Source organism: Musa acuminata, chromosome BXJ1-7 (assembly GCF_036884655.1).
Source record: "Musa acuminata AAA Group cultivar baxijiao chromosome BXJ1-7, Cavendish_Baxijiao_AAA, whole genome shotgun sequence".
Taxonomy (NCBI): domain Eukaryota; kingdom Viridiplantae; phylum Streptophyta; class Magnoliopsida; order Zingiberales; family Musaceae; genus Musa; species Musa acuminata.
Window position 1 is genome coordinate 7,438,997 of NC_088333.1, and position 15,662 is coordinate 7,454,658.

Consider the following 15,662-nt stretch of genomic DNA (forward strand, 5'->3'; position numbering starts at 1 on the left):
TTTTCTGTTTTGTTCTCCTTCTTCTCTTTGGAATCTCGTCGCTCTAAAGATCTGCCTCGTTGCTGCCTTTTTATAGCTTTAAGCTGTCTCTAAAACGCAGCCACCACACCCCCCTAATCTTAATTAGAGTTAGGTTAAGAGGGGGTGTGGGCTGAATATGGGCTATCAGCCCAACATGCAGCTCCACGTGACATGAAGCCGCTTGCTTTGTCCCTTCCCCGTGATTGTCCGACTCCCGAGGGATGCCCTAATCTTGATGTCTCACCATTAAGATTTCTTTTCAGGTTTGAACTGTATTGCTAAATATAAATAAATAAAATAAAATATAAGAATAATAAGTTAATTGATTCATCAATTTTATTTAACTTTGATCAAAATATTTAAAAATAATAATAATAATAATACATTCATCGATCCATATAAATTAATCTTACTCTTATTCCTTTTCAAAACCAATCGAAATATTACACACTATGATTAAAAATAATAATAATAATAATAATAATATTTCATCATTTTACATTTATAAAATCTGATGTAATTTACCAATGATAATATTTAAATCCAAAAAAAAAATTGAATTGATCCGTAAGAAATAATGCGGCATGATTTATAAGATGATAGTCCAAATGGATAATGAGATTTTATATGCTTGAAAATATCATATTTGTTTTCCCTATGAAAACTGATTTTATAAAAATTAATACTAATGGAGTGACATATATGAAATATGCAAATATCTATAAGAACATATAAGTGTTTTTATATTATATGTATCTTTAACAGTCGTAACTATCTTTAGAAGAAGAAAAAACTTAACTTTATTTGATGTAACGAATATAAATATAATCATTCGTGTTGTCATTAATGAAAAAACATAAGAATTTACCAAATATAAAAATTTGCAATAATACCAACAATTTCTATGGAGTTCAATTTTTTTTTTGGATAGAACAATTTGATGTAACTTGAATAAATAATAAAATAAGCAAGAATCACTTATGATGATATATATATATATATATATATATATATATATATATATATGGATGGTTTTAATCGATACTTCCATTTTGTTTTTTTTTCCAATATTACCTATAATTAAAAAATACTCAAATTATCCCTTAAAAAAAATTTCGTCTGTTATAATCTTTTTAGCCTATTATAGTGTTTTTACTATTATAACAAAAATACTGTAAAATAGATTTGAAAACACTATACATGAATCAAATAAAAATATTATAAAAATATAAAAAATTATAAATGAGCCAAATGAAAATAATATAATAATATAAAGTTGATGAAAAAAATAGTTAGAAAATTTTAGTGAAAAATTGTCGAGGAGTATTTTTGATATTTTTTAAATTAGGCGTATAATTTGAGAAAAATAAAAAAATGAGATGCAGATTGAAAAATATCTAAAATGTATATTTTTTTTTAGAAAAATCACCATGTAAATATGTAATAAGATAATTTATAAATATTATAAATTTATTGTTATTAGTGTTACGAGAATATGTATGTACGTAGGGATATAAAGAAATCATAGTAAAATCTATAAATAAAGATCAAAATAATTATAATTTATAAAAGTATATTACTTTTTAGATTGTCCAAGTTTTAATAATTATTCAATATTTTATATTGTCCAATACATTTGAATGGTTTACTATATATATATATATATATATATATATATATATTTAGGGTTTAACACAGCTTAATTCTGGGGAAGCAATTGGGCCCTTTCTTCTCGGATCCACTAAACCCTAGAGCTGTAGAGCTGTTGCGGCTCTTCTGTCTCTGTTTCCATCCTCAACTTGCCTCCCGTAAGAACCCGGATTCCGTCGCCAGCGCACATCTTGGACCTCGCCGCAGTCGGTTTGTCCCATCGTCGTCGGTGGGTTCCTCATTTAATTCCTATTTTGGCGCTTTCTTGAATTTTGATCAGCACATTAGCCTCAAAATGTATGATACTTGAGTTTTAGGGTGGTTATGTTTCTTATTCATGTTCGACCGTATTGCTCCTCAATTTGAACATTCCGTGTTCGATTTGAACCGCATGCGATCAAGGCGTCAATTCCCGCGCTAAGTCACTAGTTCAGCTCTAGACATGTGTATAAGTGATGTATATAATTTGATAATCGACTAACTTCAAGACTAAAGAGAAAATATATGAAGGATTACAAGAAATGGGACAATGCAAGTGTTGTTGTTCATGTGTTTTAGTGACAAAAATGAAAGAAAAAATAAAAGGAAAACAATTTCTCATGGAGCCTATCTTCCTGTCTTTTGTTATCTTCATATATTGCTTGTGTATAATGATTCTTACAAGTGCCTATTTTGTAGGCTTAATTAACATTGTGATTTGAACGTGTATTTTATATGAAGCGGCACACTTTGGACTGATTAGAAGCTGCTTATGCAGTTGACTGTTGTTTGGAGCTTAATTCGTATGATTGGTCTGTTGTAGACATAATGTGACATTCATGGATCCTCCAATCCTTTCCTTTGATAGTGGAAGTTGTCCTACTATTTCACCAGGTCACCTCGCATCATACTACTAGCTGGATTGGATGTTATGTTGAGATTGTTAACCATACAATCTAATGGATATATTAGCTATACTTTGTAGTTGGTTAGTTGATATCCCCTTCTTTGCAGTATAGAGTTCGCATAGCATACGACGCATCTAGACTCAAGCTTCACTTTGACACTTGATTGTTTTCTATCGTTCTTGGACTTATGCTTACCTTTTGATTTGACAATAAAGTTATAAATTGTTTAATCAATTGCTTATTCCACTCTTCTATTTGAGACGATGGCATTTTACATGCCACTCACGCCTTCCATTAATGGTTTCTTTCTTTACATGTTGTTAGTGGGCTTTGCAAGGTTGCAAATAGACTAACCTTTATTGACCAATATCACTAGGGTTAGGGTGCTCCATGACTTAGACAATTTTAACTAAACCAGTGGCAATTGGTTATTTTCTTTTTGATTGAACTTGAGGCTTTTCATTGATATGAAGCTTTAGTTATATTCACAACTTAATCAACATTTGTGATTTTTGGCCACTTATTCCGTATGTTTGTTGGTGTCCATAAATACACTTTATCAAGTACAAAACCTTAATCTCTATAATAATCATGGTAGAATATTTGAGCTTCTATCGAGATTATTCCTGGTAGAAAATAGAATATTTTGATCGAACTTGAGGCTTTTCATTGATATGAAGCTTTAGTTATTTTCACAACTTAATCAACATTTGTAATTTTTGGCCACTTATTCTGTATGTTTGTTGATGTCCATAAATACACTTTATCAAGTACAAAACTTTAATCTCTATAATAATCATGGTAGAATATTTGAGCTTCTATTGAGATTATTCCTGGTAGAAAATAGAATATTTTGATCAAACTTGAGGCTTTTCATTGATAGGAAGCTTTAGTTATTTTCACAACTTAAATCAATATTTGTGATTTTTGGCCACTTATTCTGTATGTTTATTGATGTCCATAAATACACTTTATCAAGTACAAAACCTTAATCTCTGTAATATTCATGGTAGAATATTCGAGCTTCTATTGAGATTATTCCTGGTAGAAAATAGAATATAATCATGCCATCTGAAGATATAGATGGTCCTAGTGAACTTACTGAAACAAGGCCTTTGTGAACTTACTAAAAGATTTTGCAAAGGTAAACATTATGATTAATTCTAAACAACCATAGGTATTTGGTATAATGCATTCTGTGGTGTGTACTGTCTGTCAACATCTGTGCTTTTGTCTTTTGATGTGCTTTGTTTTTACACGTGCACACCATGCATCATGTCACCATTACCATATGCCTGTTTTGTGCTGGCAAAGTATGTGATGTGATAGAGTTGGCACCTTAATCTTCAGTTAGAGGTTCCAAATGGTTGCCTGAAATTGCAACAAAAATCTTACTCTTCAGAAATAACATTACATGAGTGTTTATAGTATGGAATCCTAATCAAGTATATTTGACAATTGACATGATAATTACATGTGCCCTGTATTGTTCATTTGTTCATATTATTAATATGAACTCCAACAAGTCAGGTCTAACATAGTTGATTAACAACCTAGATGCATCACCTAGCTTATAGCGTGTTCCGGTACTATTCAGGTGTTCAATAGTCACTGACAAGTTTAGGAAAATGACGATCTGGACCATAGAATTGTTCAGTCTAGAGCAAGACTGCCAAGTCGGCTTGGTCATTGAGCCAGTTTTTGAATGGACGTGGGCCGACTCGCATGTTGACTCGGTAAAATCCGTCGACTCAAAAGGCCTCATATAAAACAGTAAAAGCAAAAATTCGAGAATCCCATAGACTCCAGAAACGCAAGGAGGATGCCCTAACCTCTTTGCATTCCCCTCCTGCTGCTGTGGGTGGAGCCGCCATGTCCCTGGGTATATCCTCTCCTCCTCTCTCCTGTTTTTGACTCTTCTCCCTCGCCTATTCTCTCATCTCCTCCCACTCCTCTACTCTCCTATCCTCTCGTCTCCTCCCCTACTCTTCTCTCCTCCCTGCTTTTTTCCTCTCCTCCCCACCCCTCTTCTCGCTTTATCTGTTATCCTTGAACCAATTATAAGCTGTTTGTGGTTTCATTTTTTTCCCCATCATTGATCAAATGTGATGTCGTCTGGGGACAATAGGATCTGAATTCCTAGACCTATTTTACTGGAATACATTTTAAACAAGACAAAATCATCAAGCTTGTGGATTGGGTCAACTGAGATCAACTCTAGTGAAACTGAACTCTACTGTCTCCGCTCAAAAAGGATCTGCATGTTATTCTTAGAAGAGCAAAAGATATTGGTGTGATGCTTTGTAGAGTTTTTGTTTACTTTATAAATGCTACTGTAGTTCAAAGAAACCAAAATATTACATTGATAACTCAAAATTTCTACTTCAATTATCATCACTGTTGTACAAAATTCTTTAATTATTACAATAGAAATATCCTCACTAATTCAAAACCTCTTTAGTAATGTCTTTCTAAGGTAAGATTCTTGAGTAATAAAGGAGAATCAGCCGAGCCATTGTAAACCTGGAATAAAAACACAAAACCATAAAATTATTATTCATTTATATAAGAATTACTATTATAAAATTATGCATTTACTTTAATAAAAATATAATTATTAACTTAAGAACAAACTAGAGTTAGTAAATCTTAACAAAAAATTATAAATTTCTATTAAGTATATGTATAGATCTTAAAATTAGTTTTGAATAAATTGTAGGATCTTGCAATACTATGTTTTGATCGTCTGATCCAAGTTTCTTGACCTCTTTACGATCCTAGGTAGAAAAGTGAGTTGACAACCTTGGTCGCTGAGTTTTTATTAATATTAAGATAAATACTAACAGCTGATTTTGTCCATTTTGTTTCAATTTTAATTTCATTGTTTTCTATCTCATAAGTATTTTTAATTTTGTAGATGTATGCAGAAGTAACTTTTCGAACTCTACAATGGAAATAAGGAAGCCATTTGCTTCAGTCACCATGGGCGAGGAACCGTTTAACTTTTTACGTGCATTATGTGGTAACTTCTGTGTCTTTGTATTTCTCAAATTAATTTGAATCATCATGCTTGATGGGTCATCAAGAAATGTATCGAAACAAGACCAATAAATTTTCTTTTTGGAGTACCTAGAAGTAGTATCCTAGCAAGGTAACTGAATTGCTTTTCAAAGTTCAGATATACCAAACTTTTTCTATTCAGAAATATGGTTGGGCATTATATTGCAGTGAACATCTAGACAAATAATATCATTAAACTTTTAGTGGTTTTGAAAAAATACAGGGCAGCACAGTGCAGGGAATCTCACTGTTGCCGTTTGTAGGGTGATCAGTGTATGCTGAAGCCTATTTGCCTTATCAAGGTCAAACTGATGATGTTCTACTATAATTGTTTTCGAAGCATCACATATATGTCAGCCAACAATATGTTCCTAGCTTATTAGACTTTGGTAAAGTTGAATCTGCAAAAGTCCAAGGCCTGCAAGCTTCTGCTTTTGTTGCACGGTCAGAAATGCAGGAAGGCCCATGATATTGAGATATTGATTACTACAATTTTTTTCTTGACTTTTTCAGTGTATTCAGAACTCAAACTAGATATTTCTCTTGCATGTTTAAAGTAATATATTTTTCTCCTCTTCAGATGGTGTTATAGCCGGAGCAACTGCTGGTGGTGTTGTTGAAACAGTTCTATATCCAATAGATACAATAAAAACCCGGCTTCAGGTAGTTACTTATGCAGAAATTGCAGTTTTTAAATGAAATAATCTATTGAGAGCTTTGAGACCTCAATTGTAAAACAACAACAAGTCATGGGAATTGTTCTGCTAGAGGAAATGTGTTGGTTAGTTGTCTTATACACGTGTACCTTCAGACCTGACAGAATGTATACTAGCTAACTTCTCTAGTGGTTTAAGAAGTAGTTCAATACTAGTTGAAGAGGATTTCTCAACCTCTTTAAGCAAAAGATCATGCTACTGTTATACATTAATTGCATGATACTAGATTCTGGTTCTAATCTGGTTTTGGACTTCTTTGAACTTTGGTGAGCCAACAGTATTTACTTCAGAACAGTCAAATGTACCTTTTTCTTGTTGTCCTCTCTATAGGCTGCTCATGGTGGGAGCAAAATTTATTGGAGAGGCCTGTATTCTGGATTGGCTGGCAACCTTGCTGGGGTCTTGCCGTGAGTACTCCATTCACTACTTGCATTAATTCTCTTATGAACCGAAAAATACACTTACCTGTCTTTAAGTTATTAAATTATCCCTTAATTATGATAAAGTAAGCTTTATCAATGTCGTAGTACTAGTTTGTTTGAAAGTAATTTTTATGATTATGGCCAGTACTTGAGGTACCGTATTATTGTCACATTGCCTATATCTTGTCATTGTTGGCTGCATAGCTAATATAAGAATAGCCTTTATCTCACCGTTATCACCATACAGGATCTGATATATCACTCCTTTCAAGACTGCTTATTGCTTTTAAGTTATTCATTATGTCACATACTTTCTGGAACTTGAGCCTTGAAGTATTTGAAGGGAGAAAAATGGTGTGCATGGTTATTGTTTCTGATTAACTTTCTTTTTGTCCTAATTGCCTAATTTATAGATCATTTACTGCCATTTCCTTTTGCATCGGAGGGCTTTTGCTGTATTGATATTACTTTCTTTTTATTCAGTCAAAAGTATCCGGAAACATTTACAAATTTGATTAACAGGGCCTCTGCTATATTTGTGGGTATATATGAACCTACCAAACAAAAATTATTGAGGGTGTTTCCAGAGAATCTCAGCGCTTTTGCTCATTTGGTAAGTTAAACAATTTCCATTTCATCTTGCTGCTTACTTTTGCTAAAAGAAGTCTAGTAGAGAAACATTTTGTTAAGGAGTTATGAAGCCTAGAAGTGTGAGGATGGTGCAAAGTGTATGTTATGATTTGTGTATTCCAGTGTACCAGATATATTTTTCTCATTTGATAGGTTCATGCAAATTTCATATGATGTTTACTATTTATGTTTGCAAAAAGGGTATAGCAGGTGAACATTTCATCAGGAGCCATGAATCATAGCCATCTACATGTGTTTAACCATTATGTGAGGTCAGTACAGCACACATCAGTGGACCTGACCTTTTTTGGATAGTCTTTTGTTAAAAGATTTATGATCTGGTTGGTCCACCCTTTGGTAATGACATAAAACATCAGCCTGAGATTGGAACTTTCTAACATCTGTAGAAACAAATGCATGTGGTTGCTTAATTGGTTTGTTTCTTTTTCAAAAGTTTATTTGCTGTGTCTGAATCAACTATAAGAGGAGTCGCTCTGGCCATTTTGTCAGTCAGTGTTTGTTGAGGTGGTCTACTTGAGTTTGATGTGGTTTGTGTTATGATTTATATAATAGGATGGAAGTATTAAACTTGCACTGGACCTTGTTGATGGTGACATCAAATTTCCAAATCTAACTGACGGCCTAGCCCATGTGACGCAATTAATACAAATTTGGTGCAGGTTAAGTCAGGTTGGGTTCATGATGATGGTTAATCTGCATTTGAAATTATTTGACCCACTTATATAGTCTGTTGACTAAATGCAGGTTAAGTCACGTCAGGTTCATGATGATGGTTAATCTGACATTTTAAATACAAATAACTCATTAACTACAGGATCTAATCCATATCTATGACCTATACATGGCTGGAATAACTTAGCAATCTAAATAATCATGCTCGATAACATTTTAGTCTCAATTATTAATTGGGTCAGTGCACATCATTTGGGTCAAATTCCTAATTATTAACTCAATCCATTTGTTAATCAGGATAATTGTGTTGACCAGCTTTTAACACATCCAGACAGGTCCAACATTACCCTTTTACTTTAAGTTGGTTATTTTTGTGTTTTGTTGGTCAAAGTCAATTTTTTGTTCAGCATTCTGTTCCCTTTCTTACATAACAGGGATGGCTAGGCTGCCATTGTTTTTAGTTTGAATATATCATAAATAAGGTTTACTGGTGCAAGTAAATTCCATTTGACCTATGGAACAAAGTTTCACTTTAAAGGGAAAGGCAAGATAGTATACTTATATAATTCTATAACATGTTTACATGTTTATTTGAAATTTTGTTATGATTCTTAGCTTGAGTTTGAAATAGAATGTAATTTTGCTGCCTTCCAACTAGGCTCTAGTTTTATGAAAATTATTCAATTACTTAAAGCTTGCTTTGGGTAGGAAGCAACAAATTCAGAGGGCTGATGGTTAGGCTAAGAGCAGGTCATAATGGGTATTCAGGATTTCGTGGAGCCTTCTGAAGTTCAAGTCATGCTATATGACTGACCCAATATTGATGTGGAAAAGGCTTGGATAATGGCCTTTTCTACTTCCGAACATGTAAATTTGGTGATATTTGCAGAATGATAAACAGATAGTTTTTTTTGTTTTCGTGCCCCTTTTTTGTAAGGGTTAGATGTGAATCTTTTAGTGGAAGAGTGTTGTGTCAACTAAGTCAGCATTGTGGGAGATCATATAAAATGCTAGAAAACTTGGTTGATTGATTCATCACATAGACAATAGATTGCTTGTTAGCTCGTTAAGTTATCTATTTGCTTGCTGATTCTCAGGTCATTTTTGTACATCTAAATGGTATTTTTGTTGCTTTACACTATGCATAACCTGTTGTATTTTATTATGATATTAATTATGCTTAATTTGAAGTAACTTATGGTCTTGAGTTTTCTATAAAAGATTTGGTATGAATAAAGCTATCCTCTATTATCCTAGCTGACATAAGCTTCTTTTCCAATGTAAAGCTGCATTGTTGTTTTTGGTCTTTTTGATGATCATAAAACTTGTGTCTGTTGCTTGAAATAGATATGGTATAAATTTTTGTCTACTCTTAGTTGGTGCTATTTTGTTGCCTGGTGGAATCTTGTTACTTTTAATGCATATTAGGTTCTTAGGAAATGGGAAAAATCACTTAGACTGCAGGTGCTATTGGAGGAGCTGCTTCTTCTTTTATTCGTGTCCCAACAGAGGTGAGGATATTACATTCAATTGAAAATCATCATTTTCTTAAGTTTATTCTGATTGTTAATCTTTCTAGGTCGTTAAACAAAGGATGCAGACTGGGCAATTTACCTCTGCACCAAATGCTGTTCGTCTTATTGTTGCTAAAGAAGGGTTCAGAGGTCTTTATGCTGTATGTGCTGTATAGTCTATTCATGAGTTTACCATGGCCTATTCTTGGCTACTAATGCAGTATTTATTGTTTGCTCAGATTCTAGCACTATTACTGGTTGCATTCTCTATTTCAGTACTTCTGAGGTTCCCTTTGTTGCAGGGATATAGTTCTTTTCTGTTACGGGATCTACCGTTTGATGCAATACAATTTTGTATATATGAGCAGATTCGAATTGGATATAAGATTGCGGTAAGATTCTTATGAGCTCATAGTAGTTCCACTGACAAGAGATGCTCTGCATGTGCGTTTGTAGGTGATTGTTGATCTGTTTCAAATAACCTGAATTTAGAAGTATGTAGTCTTTCCTTGTAGACCATCAACTTTCCTGGATGTGCTTAGCAAAGCGACCATTATTAGAAAGAAGGTTTTAACAACTAAAAAGTACGTGAAATTTTGCTTAAGTGATTGTATCATTGTAGACATGATTAGAAGGTTGTTTTATGGTACATGGACAAAATCACATAAGAATACAATTTCTTTAGGTGGATCCACATAGAAATACAATTCTATAAGAAGAGCATATAACATATTCTAGCATAAATTTGTTTGAACAAAACATGGTAAAGAAACAAGTAAAAGAGCGGTAGTGCATGAATCTCCTGCGTGGGTCAATGTTATGTTAGAACACATTGCACTAAGTTTCAATTTAGGACCAAAAAGGCACAAAACCTTGAATATTTTCATCCATTTGAAAGTTATATTAATGGTCATATCTGAGAGAAACAACAAAACCTTAGCTTCACCTTGATCAATGTTTAGTTGGATTATCGTGTTTCAGTGGATTTCTTGTTTGATATATGGTTTTTCCTTTCTCTTGCCATCATCATTAACCAATGCATATCTCTTTCATTGGCAACATAATTCTGTCTATAACCAACTGTATCATATCTAAGCAAGAAACTTTTTTGACTCAGTCCTCTATGGAGTATGTTTTTGCTACTTGCCTAGATTACTAGATCTGGGAGACTTTGTCCGTAATTATATAAGTTTCAATTGTGCAATTTGTTTTTACTTTGGTGATTGGTTAATGTCGAATTCTTGCAAACAATGTGATGCAACAAAATTTTAACCTGAATGCTTCTTGTTGGTCATATATATAGAATTGATGATGGTTCTTACAAAAGGGATAAGCTTATTATACTTTTTTTGTGGCAGTTTCAACTCAAAAAACCAGAATTCATAAGACCTCTCTGTCCAAAGTACAAGCCAGGACTAAAAACTTTTGTTCTATTTTAAATCTAGTTCAGGTGTGGTTTAAGCATTTGAACATACCGGAAAACCAGGGTTTGGTTTTCAGGTGTTCTATTTTAAATCTAGTTCAGGTGTGGTTTAAGCATTTGAACATACTGGAAAACCAGGGTTTGTCAGGCCTGTTTGAAATCTAGGTCAGGATAAAAACCTTTGTCCTATTTTAAGTCCAGCTCAGGTGTGGTTTAAGCATTTGGACATACCGGGTTAAGATGATTTGTGAACATCAGATAAATTGTGTCACATCCAGGCTGATAAGGTTAGTTGTAGATTGTCTTGATGTGTTAACCTCATTTAATATCCAGTTCCAGTTTCCGATAACCATCATGCCCAAAATTGGTTCTGTTTTGTTGGTTCTACACAATGCTTGAGTTGACCTGGGTTATTGCCATCACTAAAAATAATAATTTTCTTTTAGAGGAACTTTATGAGGATGGAGAAATACTGTTACCATGCGAAATGAGAGAGCTAGTAATTAAATCTTTCCTTTTTTTCTTTGTTCATGCAGGCAAGGAGGGAGTTAAATGATCCAGAGAATGCTATAATTGGTGCTTTTGCTGGTAAACTCAAATTCTACTGGTGCTTCTTAACATCATCTCCATGCATATCTTGGGATGCAGGCTTGATCTTATAATGTCAAATATAAGTAGTTCTTTTTTGCAACTGAAAATTTGCCTGTTCTTTTGTCTGCTATGGTACGAAATATCTGCTTGTCCCTTCTATCTATGTCTGAGATGCTAGAAATGTCCCACATGAAACTTTTATTCATGAGTCAATGTGTCATAACTATGTAATATCTTGTTCTGTATTATATTTAAGTTTTTCCCTCTTTTATCATATACACACACACAGACCTTTGCACTAAGTATTCAATCAGAAAATGTATAAATTCTTCAGCAAGAAGCTTGGGAAGGCTGTTCATTCTCCAAGCCAGGGTCTGCCGTACCGAGCCGTACCGCCCAGTACGTACCGGTCCGACAGGTTTTTGGTACGTGGACCGACTGTTACCGGTCCGAGGCATCGTAGCACTGTAGCAGTGCTGCAGTACTCGATACACCTAGGTATACCGTTCGGTATACCGTACCATACCGTACCGGTACCGAGCCCAGATCGAAATACCGGTATGATACGGTATTGCGAATCTTGCTCCAAGCTACTAGTTTTGGTCAGATACATACTTGTGGTCAAGTTTTTCATGTTAGAATTTCTTCATCATTATTGATATCTTTTAGGTTAACTTGACATTTTGATATTGTTTAAATAATTTACAATTAGGATCTACCTTGACATATTTGGAAAGTAGCTCACAGTTGTTGGCCATCTTCCAACTGTAATTGAATTGTCAAATTTTGGTAGCTATTATTGATTTCATATATCAGCTAACATGTTAGCCGAAATGGCTGAATCTACTAAAGATTCTACCATTGTTTTTCTTGTAACATTTTGGATATAGCATTATTTTATCGTACCGTTTTGGTTCTAATTTCTTATAAACCTTTCTGGCCTTCAGGTGCAATAACTGGAGCGATAACTACACCACTTGATGTCATGAAGACGAGATTAATGGTTCAGGTAACAACATCTTTTTCAAGTCTTATTCTGAAGTGCAGGAATTGTACATGAATGATCCACTTCATCTGCCTTGGGTTGCAGGGCTCAGCAAACCAGTACAAGGGGCTACTTAATTGTGCTCAGACGATTTTGAGAGAAGAAGGTCCAGCTGCTTTCTTAAAGGTCTGGTTGTTTCTGATTGTGTTTTTCTGCCCGTATCTTTTTTATCCATCTAGAAGGTTCCATTTTACGCTATTGTCAATGATGTCTGTCTGTAGAAAAATACTAATTTCTGACCTGCCATGTGTGTAGATCCATCATATAAATTATTTTCCAAGTTTTTGACTATTGAAAAAAAAAGTATCTTTAGTGGAGTTGTTCAGAGGCTATAATGCTAGTAACAATCCAGTATTTTAAAATGTTCAATTCTTGTACCAACATTGTTGGACCTTATATGTTTTAGAATTATGGACTATTTTGGTAAAATGAAATATGGGCTTTCAGAAAATTTAGCTAGACTGAAGTAACTTGCAGCAATGATTATGAGGGTCATATTTATATGAATGTTTTGTTCTGGAGAAATGCTTTAGTTTATAGTTTAGTGAAAACAATGCAACGACAACAGTTTGATTGCTCTCTTTATATATAATCTATGAGTTTGAACACCAACTCCAAACACATGTTTTGAACTGTTAGTGAACCTTTACGCCGTGGCTGAGGTGTCAGCACAGCTCGGTCCAATCCCAAATGCGCAAGGTTGTCCACGCGGATGCTCGGGTCACGTCGACATTGGGTCGGGTTAGGTCCAAGCTTCGTCTCCCGAGTGCAGTTCTCCCTCGGTGGGTTGTTGCTGCTTCGTTGTCGGTTCTTGCACAAAGGTCGAGGTCGGGAGGGGGATTTCCCTACTCGACCCCTTCGAAGCTTAAGTCAGTGTTGAGTGGAGCTAGGGGGAGCTGAGTGTCTGAAGTGCCTCTCCCTCCTGATTAAGGAGGGTTAGCTTTTATACTTGCGAGGATGAGTTGGGTGTACGGGGTCAATTCACTGTGGTCGGCTTCTCGGGTGGCGGTCGACTTAAGCTTCTATACGAGCGCCGACCAACCTGCACGGATCAGCGCGGCGCGGTGCCGCCCCGAGCTTTCGGGGATGGCTGTACCGTGATGATGTTGTTTGTACGGAGTCAATTCATTGGGTCGGCTCCTCGGGTGGCGGCCGACTTAAAGCTTCTGTACGATGTTGACCGACCTACATAGATCGGCGCCACGCGACGCTGCCCCGAGCTTTCCGGGATGGTTGTACTGTGATGATGTCGTTCGTACGGAGGGGGCGGCAAGCGGCTGCCCGCCACGTGTGTGCTGCACGCCACATCGTACTTGAGGTTCTACGTCTGCATCGTCGTGTCTGCTTGCCTGGATCCACGTGGGCGATGCCAAAATATGCCCTATCATGAACTTACACAATGAATCATGATTGGTGCATGGGACAATCTTAAAGTAATGCTACATGGTTACTAGCGCATGAAACAATCTTAAAGTATGCTACTTGGTTACTGTCGATTTGAACTCCGAATACAACTTTGCTCGTGGTATAGGAGCCACCTGCTATAAGATTTTGCCATATGCAGATTTTATTTGCATAAGCAAACTATAATGCTTCTTGATGAAGATCGATGTTTCGTTTACCTTTTATTGTTTTGAGCTTCTTGACAGGGTATCGGACCAAGAGTGCTATGGATTGGTATTGGCGGTTCGATCTTCTTCGGCGTTCTAGAACGGACAAAACTATTGCTTTCCCAGAGCCATTTTGATCAGGGTCAGAAATCTTAGTCTACCGTAGAACAGTGCTGCCAAGGGAAATTTTCTTCCCCTGGAAATGAACAGTCTTGCTCGTTGCCCGAAACTTTCTATCTGATCAGGTGGTGTTTGTTGAGGTTTTACCTATCAATATTCTTTTGTTTAACACTTTTGGCACCCTTATCATGCACATCAAAATCAAAATTCACAGCCTTTGCAGTGACATTTGCCAACGCTAAAACTCGATCATGTGCTGATTGACCCAAGACAGCAGTCCTTTGCAAAGGATGTGCCAAAGAAAGAGTTTAGATCAAAGATTTAATTGATTTTGCTTTCTCAATTATGTGCTAAAACTCATTGTTCAAAGTAGGGTCAGTTACGTGTGTACTCTTGTCTGGACTCATTCATGTCATTTCTCTTTTGGATGCTCATGTGCCTGCCTCTTCACAAAGATGCACTTGAACTAATCACTCCTATTTGCGTGAATTACTCTTTCTTTCTTGGATTGCTTGGAGTCCGTCTAATGCGTTGAGCTGAAACTCTACAAATTGTGGATTTCTTTTTAGTGTCTTTGTTTCTTAATCTTTACTTTTAGTAATTGGTCATGGCTAATGGTAAATGATCAGATTCTTATCCATGTAGTCATAACTAAACTCGAATAATGTTCATCTTCTACTCGCTTTGACAGCTCATCCGTGTATTGAAGTAATTTTTTTGAATTTAAATGTTTCTTGCATCTGAATAAATCAAATGCTCCCAAAGTTGAACCGATATTTTGTGTGGCGATGCGTGCGATTTACTTGATGAATTATCATTTCGTGAATGAACGATAAAACAAACAATTATTTGAGCATGGTATAAGAAAGGGGAGAGCGGCATATGCAAGGCTCACCCCGTTGTTGTTGGTGGAGCCATTTTAGTTAGACTAGCTTTGGTAGTCGGGATTCCCGTTGACACATTTCCCATTCGGCAAAAAAATAACAGTCTATCAATATTGCCGCTCGGGCTATATCACTTGATGTCTTGAGTATGAGTCATCACTTGATGTCTGGGTGTAAGTCACATCCGACGATGACAATTGCTATTAGGCCCATGTGATTATTTTTTCGTTTTTATTATTATTATAATCGATAATGTTAAGACTAAATAAAATCAATTATTTTATTTTTATAATTATAAAAGGTTTAATATAAATTTTTAAATTACATGATCGCAATACTAAAAGATCGAGTACGGGTTGTGCTGATGGACTCTTATAACTCCAGATAGACGGTGAT

At 35.3% G+C, this 15,662-nt stretch overlaps 1 protein-coding gene across 1 annotated transcript; it reads left to right on the plus strand.

Annotated features, from left to right (window-relative positions):
• The first annotated feature begins 1,718 nt into the window (after positions 1-1,718).
• On the plus strand, positions 1,719-14,871 carry LOC103991271 (S-adenosylmethionine carrier 1, chloroplastic/mitochondrial). The gene is made up of 12 exons (XM_065191480.1): positions 1,719-1,900; positions 5,476-5,580; positions 6,199-6,281; positions 6,665-6,741; positions 7,279-7,369; positions 9,537-9,590; positions 9,659-9,754; positions 9,896-9,985; positions 11,553-11,604; positions 12,555-12,616; positions 12,698-12,778; positions 14,302-14,871. The coding sequence occupies exons 2-12, from the start codon at positions 5,508-5,510 to the stop codon at positions 14,416-14,418; spliced, it is 876 nt and encodes a 291-aa protein (XP_065047552.1). The 5' UTR covers positions 1,719-1,900; positions 5,476-5,507; the 3' UTR covers positions 14,419-14,871.
• The last annotated feature ends 791 nt before the right edge of the window (positions 14,872-15,662 follow it).